The sequence below is a fragment of the Uranotaenia lowii genome, chromosome 3, assembly GCF_029784155.1.
Source record: "Uranotaenia lowii strain MFRU-FL chromosome 3, ASM2978415v1, whole genome shotgun sequence".
NCBI classification, from domain to species: Eukaryota; Metazoa; Arthropoda; class Insecta; order Diptera; family Culicidae; genus Uranotaenia; species Uranotaenia lowii.
Genome location: NC_073693.1, coordinates 140,024,899 through 140,041,113, shown reverse-complemented (window position 1 = coordinate 140,041,113; position 16,215 = coordinate 140,024,899). Strand labels below are relative to the sequence as shown.

The 16,215-nt window shown below is 38.0% G+C and overlaps 3 protein-coding genes across 3 annotated transcripts in view; 1 reads left to right on the top strand and 2 right to left on the bottom strand.

Annotated features, from left to right (window-relative positions):
• Positions 1-698: 698 nt before the first annotated feature.
• Positions 699-2,894, bottom strand: LOC129755068 (uracil phosphoribosyltransferase homolog). Its single transcript, XM_055751396.1, has 4 exons — positions 2,314-2,894; positions 1,612-1,804; positions 1,374-1,541; positions 699-1,316 (listed from the first exon to the last, which is right to left on the bottom strand). The coding sequence occupies exons 1-4, from the start codon at positions 2,520-2,522 to the stop codon at positions 1,134-1,136; spliced, it is 753 nt and encodes a 250-aa protein (XP_055607371.1). The 5' UTR covers positions 2,523-2,894; the 3' UTR covers positions 699-1,133.
• Positions 2,895-4,842: 1,948 nt separating this feature from the next.
• On the top strand, positions 4,843-7,355 carry LOC129757279 (pescadillo homolog). The gene is made up of 4 exons (XM_055754441.1): positions 4,843-5,243; positions 5,305-5,853; positions 5,963-6,313; positions 6,380-7,355. Exons 1-4 carry the CDS (start codon positions 5,223-5,225, stop codon positions 7,292-7,294), a joined length of 1,836 nt encoding a protein of 611 aa, XP_055610416.1. The 5' UTR covers positions 4,843-5,222; the 3' UTR covers positions 7,295-7,355.
• Positions 7,356-9,884: 2,529 nt separating this feature from the next.
• Positions 9,885-16,215, bottom strand: part of LOC129756063 (uncharacterized) — a 36,121-nt gene continuing 29,790 nt past the window's right edge. The window contains exon 2 of the mRNA XM_055752816.1: positions 9,885-12,031. Coding sequence (XP_055608791.1) covers positions 10,712-11,275 — 564 coding nt within the window. The 5' untranslated portion in view covers positions 11,276-12,031 and the 3' untranslated portion in view covers positions 9,885-10,711. The remainder of the gene's footprint in view (positions 12,032-16,215) is intronic.

Sequence of the window (16,215 nt, the reverse complement as noted above, 5' to 3'; positions counted from 1 at the left end):
GTGCTAAATTGTAGCGTATTCTATTAAAAGTAATACCTACAGTGGTGTTCTGAAAAATACTGACTTTTTGCTTGTGCACTTGTTTTTTTTTTTGCCGAAACCACCTGGAATTTTTGGTGGGAAGTTTTTATGTCATATTATGTTCTCTGTGATATTATATAGGGCCCTATTAGGGGTTAAATTACGTGTAGTTCAAGAAAACCAAATTTGTTGAGCAACCGATTCATGTGCATATAAGTTGAAGCAATTATGTATTGAATTTTACAGTTTAGATAGAACTAATTACATCAAATGTTCTTCTACAAACTTGAGCATCCTAGAGCGACCTCTCCGAGTAAACAAAATGATCTGAAATTTGAAAAGGGAGCCGTCAAGATTTGATTCTAAACAAGCCTTTAATCGATCGGTGTTTGAAAAACACAACTCAGAACATCGGCTGAAGCTATCTCAAAAACCGCTGTAGATCATACTAAAAATTTCCATCACATTTTCAAATCTAATCTAGATAGGTCAACTACAATTGTATGAAAAGAGACTACTTTAAAAACTCAACAATATGCAAACAATCGGAGAGTACGAATAATGGGATGAATCAACCAATAGGATGAAAATCCCCGAAAAACAGTACAGTACGGAGAAACTGTACCTCACTTTTTTTCCTAATTTTCGGATACTTTCGTCAAGCAACATACCAGTCATTCGTACATTAATTTTATATTTAACAGTTTACCTTAAAAATCAGTTAGTTTTCATCTGATGAACAGACACTTTAGGGACATCTCTACAGTCTACAAATATACGCACATAGTAAAGGGGCCTTTGTCTCCTTTTACGATTGGACTTATTGTGGATTGCGGAAAAAAGTTAGATGTATAAAATGGCAATAAAATAAATAAATAGGTTTTTTGCATTACGGATCTTGCGCGTCCACTACTATTACGAGAAAATCCACACATGCATGCAGTTCACTTTATAAAGGGTGATGAGAGTTCCATTAGGAAAACGATAAAAAAACATGTAGGTAGTAAGATAAGTATGCAATCGGCCAAACACTACGATGGCAGCTTATTGTTGATCAGCGGTTTGATCTCGTGATGATCGAAATCTCGGGGCCTCACCCGGCTCTAATAGTCCTAGTCCGTTCCAAAGTACTTTTGGCCAAAGTGGTTTGGTGCCGTCGAGTTGAGCTCTGATGTTAGGATTGTCATATCCGGAAAAGCGGAAACCACCATCCGGGCTGCCATCGGCGTACAGAACAGATTCGACAGGATGATGGCCGTCTCCGGGACGCCGTGGTCTTTCAGTACGTTCACGGCCTGTTTGAGAAGATTTTCGATAGGGTCAATAGTCTCAAGGCTTCAAATTTAGCTAACCTGAATGACAGTGTTTCCGGTGGCCATAATCGGGTACATGAGTAGAACTTGCCGCCGGGAGATGTCGTCAGGAAACCTCGCGTATACCACTTTTGCTTCGTGTGTTTCCGCGTCTGACTCAACCAGAATTTTGCCTATCCTTATCGAACGGCAACAGTCTCGTAATCCCTGAAACGTGATCGCCGACAATAGGCTGAGTTTATTTATAAAGAAAAATGCAAAGCGTATCTAAACAAACCTGCTCCATCGCTTCACCAGATCTGATAATTGAAACGCCACAGTTACCGGATCGATACTTGAGCCCATCGTAAATGGCTCCGGTGGGTGTTATCACAGAACATTCCGAGTACGGTAGCTGGTTTAAACTTTCTTCGATGACAAGCCGGATCAGCCGATCCGCGTAGAATTTGAAGTCACTGCGCGAGGTATTCCTGCAATTATATAAGCGAATAATAACGTTGATGAGAATTCAATGAATCACATCATTATGAATCTGATCATTTATGACTTATGTTCAAAATTAAGGAGAGTTCTCGAGAAATTTGAACAAGATATGAGATATTTAAAATCAATAATTCAATCCATTCCGAAAGTTATTAAAAAATCAAATATTTAAATTTACTACAATTTGAAAATAAAATCCTACAGTTTAAATTTTTCTAGCATAATCCATAAAACCACAATTTTTAAATTGTTTAAAAAAAAAATAGGGCAGTTACAAATTTTGACTACGTTGATAATTTTTTTTTTTTCAATTTCAAAACAAAACGCTCAAGCAGAAACCATTCTACAATATCCAAATCATCGTCAATAACCCAGATTTAGCACTTTTTGCTCGGGTTTCGGAACCAGCTCATGTGGCGCAACGTCGAAAGAAAACAACCAAAACAAAGAACCGCCTAAAGCATTCGTCGTCGTGTGACGTCGTTTGTCTCCTTACTTGTCCCGAATAATCGTCTGCAGCTCTAGTATCTGGTCGTTGCAGTCGATGATCTTGAAATTGTTCCCGTAGTCTGCCGGGTTGGTGGATTCTTCCTCCTCGCTGCCACTGCTCGGAACTGATTGCTGCGACGTCGCTGCTTCCGGTTCTAGCACCGGTTTGTCGGCTTCCGGCAGATTGCCACACGCTTCACTGACTTCGCTGCACATCCTTATATTTTCTCAAAGGTCAACAAGAAGACGGGACGAATGCGCGTTATGTTTGGGATTGCGTGTGGAGACGAAGAGACGACTTTTCGATTCTCTGAGAAAATTTCTTCCTGGCGTGCTTCCACGAAGTCTGATTTCATAAAGATCACGATGAATATTTCACAACTTTTGCGCAAATCTTTGAATACACGTGGCGAGCTGCGGAAACGGATTCTTCGATAATTAACCGATAATTTGCACTGTCCATAAATTGGGTCGAGAGCCCGACTTTCGTATAGAATAAAATTTGATTTTTTTCTTCAGCAAAAACGTGTACACATTTTCACTGCGGCCTGCCGATTGACTTTTGTTGCTTTTTCCACTTCTTGACACCAAAACATGAAAATTTCATTCGTGGTGAGTTACGCGAGATGAGCGCCGTGAGTGGTAGATTATCAGCTGGTTTGACGTGCTGTTAAATATTCTACTCATAACTGCGTTCCCTAGTCGGTTCTGAAAGGGTTAAATTATACTCCTTTATGAGCTTCGAAGATGAAAATTTACCGCATTTTCAAAATACGAACCGATTTCTTTTATTCGAGTAAAAAAATTTTAGCATGTATTAGATTTTGAAGATGTAAGCAGTTTTTGAGTTCCGACGATGTTCCTGTTGCCAGTAAATATTTGATTTGATTTGATATTTATTACGCAAATAAGAAATTTTAGATTCACGCGCACTGCATGATCTATCGAGAAAAAACTATATTAAAAAGAAAAATATAGATAAATATGAAATATAGACAAAAAAAATCATAGACACAGAGCAAATAATATCAATCAAATGAAGTAACTAAAACAGTGTGTAGAATCAGTTAATAAACGAATTTTACAAAGTAAAGGTCTTAAGAAAAATGATGAGTGAGGAGAAAGAAATTAAGTTGAAAAAAAAACGTAAGTTCGGTCGGTTTCGACAAACAACAAATTTAACAAATTTAACAAAAAATGCAAAAAACATAAGGTAAAATTTTCAAATGAATAAAAAAAGCAAAAAAAAAAATTAAAAAGTTTTGAAAATAAAAAAAAGAATTACATACTAATAGAAATATACAGAAATTACAAAAGCAACAAACTTACAAAAAAAATTTTTTTTTTAATTACAAAATCACAAAAAAAAATAGAATTTACAAAAAAATCAAAATTTCAAAAAATCGAAAACTACTAAAATATGATAAATAACAAAAATAACTTAAATAACAAAGCAGCTAACCTCACGCAGAAAAAGAAAGGGGGTTGGTTTCAACAAAACGTTTTGTTATTTTATTTTACAATATCGATGCAAATTTCCGTGTAGGTTTCACTAAAAAATCGATCGGAAATAACAATAAAATTTTGTAATTCTTACACACTCATTTTTTATTACTAACATATAAATTCTGGTTTATTTCGAAAGCATGAATCGGTTTATTTCAATAATCGTGTGGTAGACCAACAAATTAAAAACAAAAGAAAAAAAAGAAAAATTAGCGGGAAAACATTATCAAATTTTCTCATCCGAACGGCTCATTCTTCGGTGCGGCCGGACCTTCGGATTTGTTCCAGAGCTCATCTACCAGGTTTGTATCATAAACTAAAGTTTGGGTGAGGTACTTATTTTTATATTTTTATGTTTAAGGAACAGATCGAAGTCGGACATACGAAGCTGATTCAGGAAGGAAATGGGTCCCTGTATTGATCCAGTACAGCTGGTGGTTAATTTTTCCCCAAGGCAAGCGATTGGCGGGAGTTGACCATAATGTGCCAAGCGAATCATGAAACTTCCCAAGGAAAAAAGGGATTTTGTATCGAATAAATGATGCAAAAAACAAAAATTGTAACCGAATTCAATAAATCCGAAAATCCATAAAATCTTTGCTTTCATTTGAATTGAAACAAAAATGAATTCAAATCATAAGTTATTTTTAATTTTTAACCCCCCCTATTTATCAATTTTAGGCTAAAAAAATTTTGTGTGTTTTACCTAAAATTTTATTATTTTGACAAGTATGATGGATCATTTATAAAAAGGGTGTATTTCGTTTTCAATCAAACGATAACTTTAAATCAAAACGATACTTTTATTCAGTGTGGCCAAAAATATATTTGTGCTTTTTCCCAACCAAAATTTTTATTATTTTCGACCGAAATCTTATTATTTCTAAAATATATTTTTCTGCGTGCAGTCTTCCTCCCCCAGTTTTTTACTATTTTGGGTAAATCCCAAAAGGGTAAAATTAAACTTTTTGCTATTTATTTTAAAACAATGTAAATTTTACATTTTTCCTAATTTAAAATCATATAAACGTAAATAAAAAGTTTGGTAATTTTTATTTTTTGACTCGACAACCCGCGGGCACGCGTGCACTCGAATCAAATGAAAACATTTTTAATTTTGGTTTCTACAAAAAAAATAAAATATCGGGCATCCCTGCTGTGAGTTCCACGTGCTGTGACGGCTCGCATCTCTCATGTGTAAACACGCTGTTTTTGAGTGGCCGATTCAAAACAAACTTTTTCTTCTCCCGACAATCAGGCAGCATGGTCGCGTTTTTGGACTGAAGTGCAGAAATTTTCATAAATTCCTGGAAAAGTCTTACTTTCTGATATTTGGTAAAAGTTTGGTTGGTTCTAAAGTGGAGAGCTATTTAGTGATAGTGTTTCGTAAGAAATAAACCCTCGGCCACGATGGTGAAAAGAAACCACAAGGTATGTCATATTTCGATCTCAGCTTTAAGGTTATGTTTCATGACCTATCCTGTACTTCCAGTATCAATCCGGGGAAGGCGCCCAATATTTGACCCGGAAGGCGGCTATGCGTAAGCTGCAGCTGTCGATGCAAGATTTCCGGCGGCTGTGCATTCTGAAGGGAATCTACCCGAGGGAGCCGAAACATCGAGCTGTGGCGCAACGAGGCAGTACCGATATCAAAATTCTGTACCATAAGAAGGACATCACGTTCCTGCTGCACGAACCGATCGTTTGGACCTTGAGAGATCGGAAAATCTTCAATCGGCGCATTGCTCAAGCCCGTGCCAAGGGAAATAATTTGTTGAAAAATGTACGAATGGCCAACTATCCGGAAATTAAGCTGGATCATATTATCAAGGAACGGTTTCCTACTTTTATCGATGCAATCAAAGAGCTGGACGATTGTATGACGTTGCTGTTTTTGTTCAGCACCTTTCCGGCGATGAAGGTCGTGACTCGTGACGTCACCTCCCTGGCTCGGCGATTGACCATTGAATTTATGCACTATGTCATTGCGGCTAAGGCCCTCCGGAAAGTATTCGTTTCGATCAAGGGGTATTATTTTCAGGTAATAAAATGGTACATAATCAATACCTGACGGCTGCGATTTTCAATAATCTTCCAATCTTGTAAAACCAGTCTTATTAATTTGATAATTGTTGTTCTCATTTTTTCAGGCCGAAATCAAAGGTGAACTTATCACCTGGATCGTGCCGCACTACTACCCGTTCCAGCCGCAGCGAAAGGAATATGTCGATTTCAAAATCATGAAATCTTTTGCCGATTTCTTCACCGTTATGGCCGGATTCGTAAACTATCGGCTGTACAACTCGATCAACATGGTCTATCCGCCCCAATTCTCCATCTCGGTCGATTCCGACGAAAGTCGTGCCAGCGAGGAAACCTTCGTTTCGGAGCGTATCGCCGCGCTGAATATGGATCTGCAGCGGACAGATTCGACTGGTGTCGAGGAAGACGTTGAAGACATCGATTTGCAGCTGCTGGACAACGACAAGGATTCGGATCAGGTGAGTCGGAAAACGAAATCGCCAATTTAAGGATGAGTTTCTAAATAAATTTTCTATTTTCTACAGATTCGCAAACTACGCGAAGATGCACTCAGCATGAACAAGCTGAAAAACCTTTTCAAAGGATTGAAATTCTTCATAAACCGTGAGGTGCCCCGAGAACCACTGGTGTTTATCATCCGTTGTTTTGGGGGTCGCGTTTCGTGGGATCGAAACCTATTCGTAGGAGCAACCTTCGATGAATCCGACGAAACAATCACCCATCAGATAGTGGATCGACCGAGCCTGAACAAGCAATACATCTCACGGGATTACGTCCAACCACAGTGGATTTTCGATAGTGTCAACCAGAGAAAGCTTCTGCCGACAAACAAATATTTCATAGGAGCCGTTCTTCCTCCTCATCTGTCGCCATTCAACAACGATGCTGTCTACGTTCCACCAGAGGAAGCGGCCCTGCAAGGAGATGGCAATGAGTTTGAGCGCAATCGTCGTGAGGAAGGTGTGTCCGACGACGAGGAAGATGACCTGGGCATGGAGGAAGCACGCAAACAGGTTCAACTAGATTATGCCCTGGATAAGGCTTTCCGTGAGGAAAACGCTGAAGAACTAGACTCCGGAAAACCAACTGAACAGAAAGACGACGACGAAGATGACGATGACGATGAAGAACCAGAGGAAAAGGACGAAGGCAAAACCGACAAACAGAAAGAAAAGAAGCGAAAGATGGCCGTAGTAAGTGGGCAAATCTACAAGGAAAATCCTAAAGAACAGAAACAATTAACCAAGCAGGAGGAAGCTCTGCGTGCCCGGATGGTAAAATCGAGGCACAAGAAGCTTTATCGCAAATTGGTGGACAAACAAAAGATGGCCACCAAGGAAGCGAACTTGCTGCGCGAGAAACGGCAACAGATCGACAAAAAGCAAAGGCAGGAGCAAACCGCCAAGAGGAAGGCCCAGCGGAAGGAAATTTTGGCGTAAAAGTGTAAGATTAGCCTTATTCATTTTTTTTTGAATATATATTTTATTATTACGATCACAATCTTTGCTTGTCGTTGTTTTTGAAAGAAAATCCTTTATTTTGTACTTTAACATGAGATACGATGCGAAGTTCTCTTCGGAATCGCAGAGATCGTTTATCATGTGGATGAACCTCTTTTCAAAAACAGTAACTCAATGTGACTGGAACATTTAGCAAGTATCAATTGCTGATGAAATGTGCTCTACATAGTGACTCAATTTATGGGAAAACGTGAACCACTCATGAAAAAACGTGCTAATAGATTTCTATAGCGGTGATAATGGAGCACAGTTGACGAATTGCAGTAGGCCCCCGCCTATCCTGCAGTCGGGGGATGGAATTACATTATGGGGATGAATAAACCAATTGGTTTCAAATCCCAAAAAAAACGAATTACATTAGAAACCCGATTATCCGAGTTTTCCCGTTATCCGAGTCACCATTTTCATTACAAAATCTAGGTATCTAGGCCTGCTTTATTACCGCAATATATTTTTATATTATTTCATCGATGTTTCTGACGTGTTTAATGCCTAAACTCTGCGCAAAACTTCGAGGAAATAGCATAACAAATTCATGTTTTCACCAAGCTATGCGCCTGGATGATATGCAAAGCCAGAGCAAAAGTAAATTGTTTTCAATGCATTTCTTGTAATCTGGGGTTTCCCTTATCCGAGGTGCTTCTTACCACGACTCGGATTAGCGTGGTTTTGTTTTACTGTACATGGAAAACACCATCCTTTCACCATTGTTTAATATCTTCTGGGCGAATAACTCGGTAACTATGAGAATCTTGTATGAATTCAATGAATTCTATAAAAAAAAGTCAATTATGGTGGCCATCTATCAGTTCATAACAGTCGATTCGGTCATAAAACTGATCCCAAATTTCAACATTCTATATTTGATTTAACGAAAATTATTTCGGTATCGAATTTTGAATACGGCGAATGCGCCAACTGTAAACAAATCCAGATAATCACATAAATGCGTTAAACTATTCATTTTACATCCGAAAATATGATCTCCTTTCAATTTTTCTTATTTTAGTGAAGTTAAATTTAATTTTTTAAATAAGGCGAATAGCTTTTTTTATGAGTGTGTAATCCCACAGTTCATGGGGGTCGGGCGCACTGGATTTTGACAGCTGAACAGAGTGAAGGAAAATGTAAACAAATGATGCATGGAAACAACATTTTTAAACGTAAAATTTTGAAACACCTGAAGAATTTTCACAAAAACTGGTGAAAGGGAAAGTTCGGAAAACTATTCAAGATTCTTTTTTTGCTTTTTTTGTTTTTTAAAACGTATTCTCAAGGTGAGTATTATGTGATTGAAGTCAGTGCTTTCAAATGGTATTAGAAAACAAGCTTTTTTAAAAAGTGAATTTATAAATGAAAAATTATCAGTTTTCAATTTTTTTCAAGTTTATATTCATAAAAAATAGTTGAATAATCATATATAAGCGAGTTTTGGTTGTGTTAAGCCGTCAAGGTATCGTAAATCGGCTTGAAAATTGATTAATTTTTTTTTAGGTTTTCTTTGTTATTTTTGGATTGATTCAGTTGAAAATAAGCACAAAGGTAAGTAAATTAATACAAACATCAGCATTCATTATACAAAATTTATTATTATTTTTATATTAAACTATATGCTTCACTCAAAAAATGTACTTTTCATGTCTAATTAAATAATTTTAAAACCATAATATCAACAAATCTTTGACATGCTAGTTATTTGTACTTGATGTAAAATTTAAAAAGAATCTCATTTTAAAAGTAATTGAATATTGAACCGATCGTTTGTTTTTTTCATAATTTTTTTTTGCCAAACATATTGAGAGGCCATATGAAATTGATTATCGGATGTGATGAAGCATCGTTCTTAAATAATTGTATATTTAATTACTGAACTTTTTTCTATTCATTCCTGATAACTATTTTAACTTTTTCAAAACTTTTTAAGTGTTCGGAAATAAGATCATTTTTACGTTATTAAAATAACCAAATTGAAACCGAATGAACTTAGTTGAATGGACAACACAAACTGTAGCCTTCCATTCGCATATAGTCATTATTCGCTTACTCGAACTACATCTTTGAGCTTAAAAACATTTTATTTGAAATTTTTGGCTGCTGCAAAACTGTTAAAGTAAATAAATTAGAATACACCTAGGTCATTTGACCTTTATGTACATTCCAGAACGATTAAAGCGGTTCCGCTAGAGAATTAGTTTTGTGCTCATATGCATGTTTTGGTCAATGAAATCAGTGATTTTTATATGTTAAAAAATTTGGTAGTTTCAAATTTCAAAATTCTACCAAAAATCATTTTGCAACTAGTTATATCTCTTTTAACTTTTAGTGAAAAAAAACGGGGAGGGTTAAAGCAAAAATTCATCATAAAATAATGTTTTTTGGGGGGTTCCATAAAGCGCTGAATTAAACATGCATTTTATTTTAAGCATCTGTAACTAGATATTAGTATAAATTTTTACAAACTATACGAAATTTGAATCTACTTACGTTGAACAACAAACTTGTAGAAAAAACGGACCAAAAAAACCTTTTTAAACTATTGAAATAACTGTTTGAAAAACCTAATAAATATGCTCACTTTGTTTACACTTGAGCTCACTCTGTTCGTAAATATCACAGCTGGCAGCAGTGCAGCTGGACTGAAGCGAATTCGCCCATTTCCCCTTGTAGACTTTTTGTAGTCCGTATTTGACGTGACTCAACTAGAAAATTTATTCCTTTGTTAATTTACAATGCTGTTAATAAACATGAGACCAGATTACTTACAAATAAGTCTTCCTCTTCGATCAAAACGAGTTTGCCGAAGATCCTACAATCAGTTCCGGATTCGGACTCCTGTTAAGTTACGATAAAGTTACTTTCAGGTGTTTTTATAACAAAGAAGGTTACTTACGATCTGATGGAGAATATAAAGCAAGATATTTCGCAAATACAATATCTATCCGGGAACGACAATTCACGGCAGTGAATTCGACCTAATCGGAACACATTTCTTCAATTAGCAAATCGTATTTGATATTTGGAGAATATTATCATAACTTACGTTTAATCTACCTACTGATCGGAATCTTGCTAGAATAGCATCAAACTCAGCTAAGAAAATGCTGCACTTCGGCACGAGAGAATACAATTTTCAAGCAGAACTAGAATTTTCACCAACCAATCTATCAAACACGTTTTTCAATTTTTTCCGACTTTCCTACTTTTTCTTTTCTCCTTTCTCTTCTTACCTGTCTAACTATCAAACTGTCAAACTAATCTGTCACAAAATGGGTTTGATGTTCCCCCTAATTTCACCCTCTCAGGGCCGTAGCAACACCCCACCCCGTAACGCCCACTTTAGGGGGCTTTACCTTCACATACATCTAGCAATGCAACCTTAACTACCCCACGGCGAAGAATCCCTGTACTGGTAGCTACGTCGACCTGCCGAACTTGTCCATCTTCTCCAGGAAACGTCTTCAACACTCTTCCACGAAGCCAGCCGTTCCGAACGCTTTCGTCGACTATCACCACTAGGTCTCCTTCACGTAGGGGTCTCACATCATGAAACCACTTGGTACGACGCGCTATGGTTGGAAGATAACTCGCAATCCACCGCTTCCAAAATTGATCCAGCATGTAATCCATCGCCTTCCAGTTCGTGTTCAGCGCCGTCGGTTCATCTATCGGCACTTTCGCTGCATTACTTCCGCCTGAACTCATCAACAGGAAACTGTTCGGTGTGAGCACTTCAGCATTTGGTGAATCAAGTGGAACGAATGTTAACGGATGTGAATTCACTATCATCTCGACCTCAGCCAAAAGGGTCATCAGTTCTTCGTCGTCAAGTGGGCTGCGAGGAGCTATGGTTTTCAGTGCATCTTTGACCGATCTTACTTTGCGCTCCCAGACCCCTCCCATGTGGGGAGTCGAGGGGGGATTGAAATGCCATTCGGTGGAAGCATTAGTGAAGGTCCTCGCTGCACACTGGTTGATGGCTTTGACTTCGTTGATAAGCTCTCTCGACGCCCCGCGAAAATTTGTGCCGTTGTCGCTGAAGAAGTGTTGGGGTGGACCTCTTTTGGGTACGAACCTGCGAACTGCTCTGATGCACGAATCCGTCGACAGCGAATAGACGACCTCGAGATGTATTGCCCTGACGCTGAGGCAGGTAAACAGGCATACCCAGCGTTTCACCGAGCTTCGCGCCCTTTTGACCGTCAGTGGGCCGAAGTAGTCCAGGCCGGTAAACGTAAACGGTCGTACATACGGCTTCACTCGAGGATGCGGTAACGGATATAACGAATGGGGCGGCTAGCGGGTTCAGCGGTGCTGAAACTCCCCTATATATGCCTCAGGGTCGGCTTAAGCTAATAGACGATTCGGCTAGCCAAGAAAACACCTTATCTGTTTCGAAACCTCCCACGTTTATTAAGTTAGCTTGATTTGAATGGTCTTGGGTTTGCGCGCACTAGGGACTACGTCCCACCCCCTTATGCTACCTCCTACCTCGTGACACGTAGTGATTGCACCACCTTGTGTCTCGCCTTCCTGGGTGGACCAGCCTCTCCGCTCCGCAACTGTGATGCTGCTCGGTGATTGATGCAGGTGGCCGACGGTTTGTTCCCAACACGTACAACGTTGCCCGAATACGAAAATATTGTAACATTACAATTCCTGTAATAGTTATAAAACGATTAGAAACAGCGTAAATAAACGTTTAGAAAATGATATTTGAAACCATAAAAAACATTGCACTTATCTTGAATTCCAAAACGACGGTCTGTTGAATATGGCGTTAAGTTATGTTACTGTTTAAAACTATTAAAACTTCTATATGGAGACACTGTCCTAGGAACAGTTCGGGTACGGTTAATAAAACGCTAATAAACAGTTCGGGTACGGTTAATAAAACTGTTTTGTTTATGGTGCCTCATATAACGCAACCGTTTAAAAAACTATTATATTATATCGTTAAACTGCTAAGAGATGATAACCTTAAAGCTTCTTTAATGTTAAAGAATGATGTTTACCAATCATCAAACTATTTACAATGCGTTCATTCAACGTTACCCAGAACCGTACATGAATGACAGTCCTCACCCACACATAGAAATAGATGTAAATATTTGTGGGGATTTTCGGATGTGAGAATTCAATAGAATTAAATAGATTCAAATTTTTCACTTTATTTAGTTTTATTACTTACATTATGATGAAAAAATAAAGTGGACGATGTCCTGAAGTCTATTAATTCTGGTGGACAATCATCCCCAGTCGGTAGAGCGGAAGGTTGGTATTGCATGTTCAGCCCTACTGGATGCAGGGAAACCACCATTGCCCGAGTGATGAATGTGCAGGGAAGCTGAAATTAATTTTATTGTCAATCGAAATTTTAAATATTAAAACTATTATTACTTACAGAATTTTCTAGTAGTTCGAGAAGTTTTCCCAAAACAGTCCCGATTGCACTGTCTGCTGGAGGCTGACTTTTTTACGAAGAAATCCATTATGCCTCCGACGTTTCGGCCGCTATAACACTATTGTCCGGCCACACAGATTAAAATTGTTTCCCGCATCGGCTGGACTCGCAATCGCTGAACTTTTTGAACAAGGAGTTGTTGTTTTTTTTGTGTTCTTCTTCCAGTGGTCGGCAGTGGTGCCGACTAGACCGACTTTTTAAAATTGTACCAATATGAGATTAAAATGTGAGAATAAAAAAGTTTTAAAACTTTGATGTTTCAGTGTCGCCTGTTAGCATGTATGCAAGCCTACACACCAAATTTGTAATTGCTTGTTGTTTTTTTATCATGCAATGAATTAAAATCAAAATTAAGTTCATGGGTTCGTAAAGAAACATTCTTTCTACCCTTACCCTTTCAGACCCTTACTTGAAGCGTTAACAATTGTTAAAAGCATCTTGTAAATCAAAGAGATAACCTCGTTTAGTATGATGATAGTAAAAAAAATTAAAACTTTTGTAAATGTGTACTGATTTTGTACAAAACCATCTGGCATCTCTGACCGGGCGTTTCGTTAATTTTGACGTGAATGACAGAAGGGATGAACGGTATGTGTAACGGTTCAAGTTCGGTTTTTATGATTGAAGAAAAGTTGAAGGAAATCGTTATATCATTCTATCACCTTTCCAGATATCATCACGTTTTCACATAATCGTACATATTTTATTCTTATCGTTGGCGAAGTATAGTTTAGAAGAAAAGCTACGTTTACAAATAGAATCACTTTTACTGAAGCCGTTGATGTATTGTATAAACTGTTTGAGATATGGTTTTTTAGCATGCGGGTGGCTTCGGGTTGTAGGTCCCCACGATAGCGGCCGGAGTTGAGTGTAGGTCGGCGGCTTCAGGCTTGATGGCTTACCACGGTGGATTGCAACTGCGGATCGTCGGCACTCCCGACTCACGGTAGGTTGTGAACCAGCGTTTCTAAGGCTCGTGTGAAGCGCAGTAGGGTTGAGTAGTTATCGCTGCGGTGTGATGGCGGCCTGCAGCGATGGCGATTTCTAGGCAACACCTTGCCACAACGAGCCGAACCTCGGATCAAGGTAAAACCTCGGGGTCCTGAATATCCAGGGAATTCGGCTCTTCCGGATTCCAACAATTTCACTGTTTGCACTTGCAGGTTTTGAACACGTTTCTGTGCTGTGCTGTGTTCGGCTAACTTCAGTGAAATGGCCGATCATTGACCCCGTAGCCGCGTAGCATGACGTAAGACGTCACCCGCATACTAAAAAACCATATCTCCAACAGTCTATACGATACATGTACGTCTCCAGAAATAGTGATTATCTCTGTGAACGTAGCTATTAAATAAAACTTTACATTGACAACGATAAAAACGAAACATAAACGTTCATGAGAAAAAGTGATGATATCTGGAACGGTGGATGAATTGTATGAACGTTAACTCCTATTTTCTGTTATCGTAAAAATAATCTCGAACCGTTACTCATAGTGTCCATGTCTCATGTCAAACTCACGTCAAAAATTGGCCAAATCGCGGGTCAGAGATGCCAGATAGTTTGGCAAAAAATCAGCACACTTTTATGAAATAATCATGAAAAATACTTACACTAATTTAAGGACATTAATTGGGTACCAGGCAGATTTCAAGTTCATGACGAACTGCTCCAATGCATCCGAAGAAAAACTGCAGAATCTCCAGATATATTTTTTGATTTTCTTATAGTGGACTAAACCAAACTTTCATTTAACCATATTTCAATCATTAATAAATTATTAAGAAAGTCAGGTGGTTTTCCAAACACCTTCAAACAAAAATTTAAAGAGAAATTTTCCTTTTAAGTATAAGTAAAATATGTTTTGCTTACACACTCATTTAAATAAGTTTTCCGTAGAGATACTTTTGAAACACGAAAATATTGGGGAGGGTACGGTATAATTGCTTATTTTTAATTATAAATAATGCACAAATATATTATCAATTTCTAAAAGTCATTAAGTCAGTAAGTAGATCTAAAAGCATCTAAGCTAATAAATCTTTTTTTAATTTTCACATTTTAGTCTCTTATTGGTTCAATTTTGAAAAACTGGTTTAGTTGGCATCACTGCCGAGTGCTGTCAACTGAAACAGAAGAAGAATACAAAAAAAAAAGATATTTCGTTTTTCGCGTTCGCTTCGGTTAAATTGGTTCCAGCAGCAACAAATCCTCTAAGATTGTGGTCCGGCGGACGGACACACGGACAAGCCGGAGAACATCAGCGCAAAAGGTAAATTTTATAATATTATAGAATCGACTCGAATGTACGAAAAAGGATTGTTTTATTTTACCAACAGGAGCTGGAGGAGTAATTTCCCGGATGAATGGATTTTAGTACCAGCAGCCACGCGAACGTCCCGCCCGTGAGTCCGAAATTATGGCTATTCAATGGAAGAGGATTGGAAGGGAGACTCCGGGAGCGCAGAAACCGTTCGTTGTGCCTGTGGCCGGATGGGACCGTTGTTGGCGATCCCTGACAACACCAAATTCTTCTTGGATGGTGTTCATATTCAAAATGTAAGTCAACTAAATATATAAAAATTGAATAAATAATTAAAACCAATCAAAAATACTTCCATGAAAAGATCCGAAACCCCTGTATAAAAATTTTCACATGTGTGCGTGCCACATTCACGTATGATTCCAATAAACGTAGGCATACCTTCGGAAGAAACGTTTTGTCAAATCGTATCAGAACTATCACTGCAAATGTTCAGTTACAAGAGAACTCTAAAGATAACTGTAGTGAAAACAGTTTGATGACCAAAATACGTTTTCCACGAGCGGTTTTTCGACGTTATCTCAACTGTTCGCAGAACAGTGTCTCCATATAGAAGTTTTAACAGTTTTAAACAGTAACATAACTTAACGCCATATTCAACAGACCGTCGTTTTGGAATTCAAGATAAGTGCAATGTTTTTTATGGTTTCAGATATCATTTTCTAAACGTTTTTTTACGCTGTTTCTAATCGTTTTATAACTACAACAGGAACTGTTAGGGCTGTCCCAACGGTAGGTGCAAAACACGGTTTTCGACCACGCTAAAACATTTCGGCTGGCACCGGTGGCGTAAATTGCTGTTTTAGCACAGTTATCGATTTCAAAATTCCCAACAGTTATACGCCTTTGTTCCAAATTCAAGCAAATTTGGAACAGGATTTCAAAATATACGACAGACCGATTTAGACGTTTGGGGCTCACGCTGAGAAAATTTTAGCCAATGATGATTATTTTCACACATGTTTGGGTAGCATTGGGTGTAATAATTGTTTCTTTTTGAGAAGTTATTTGAATGTTTTTTCTCGCCAAAACCGGTCAATACGTAACACAAATTGA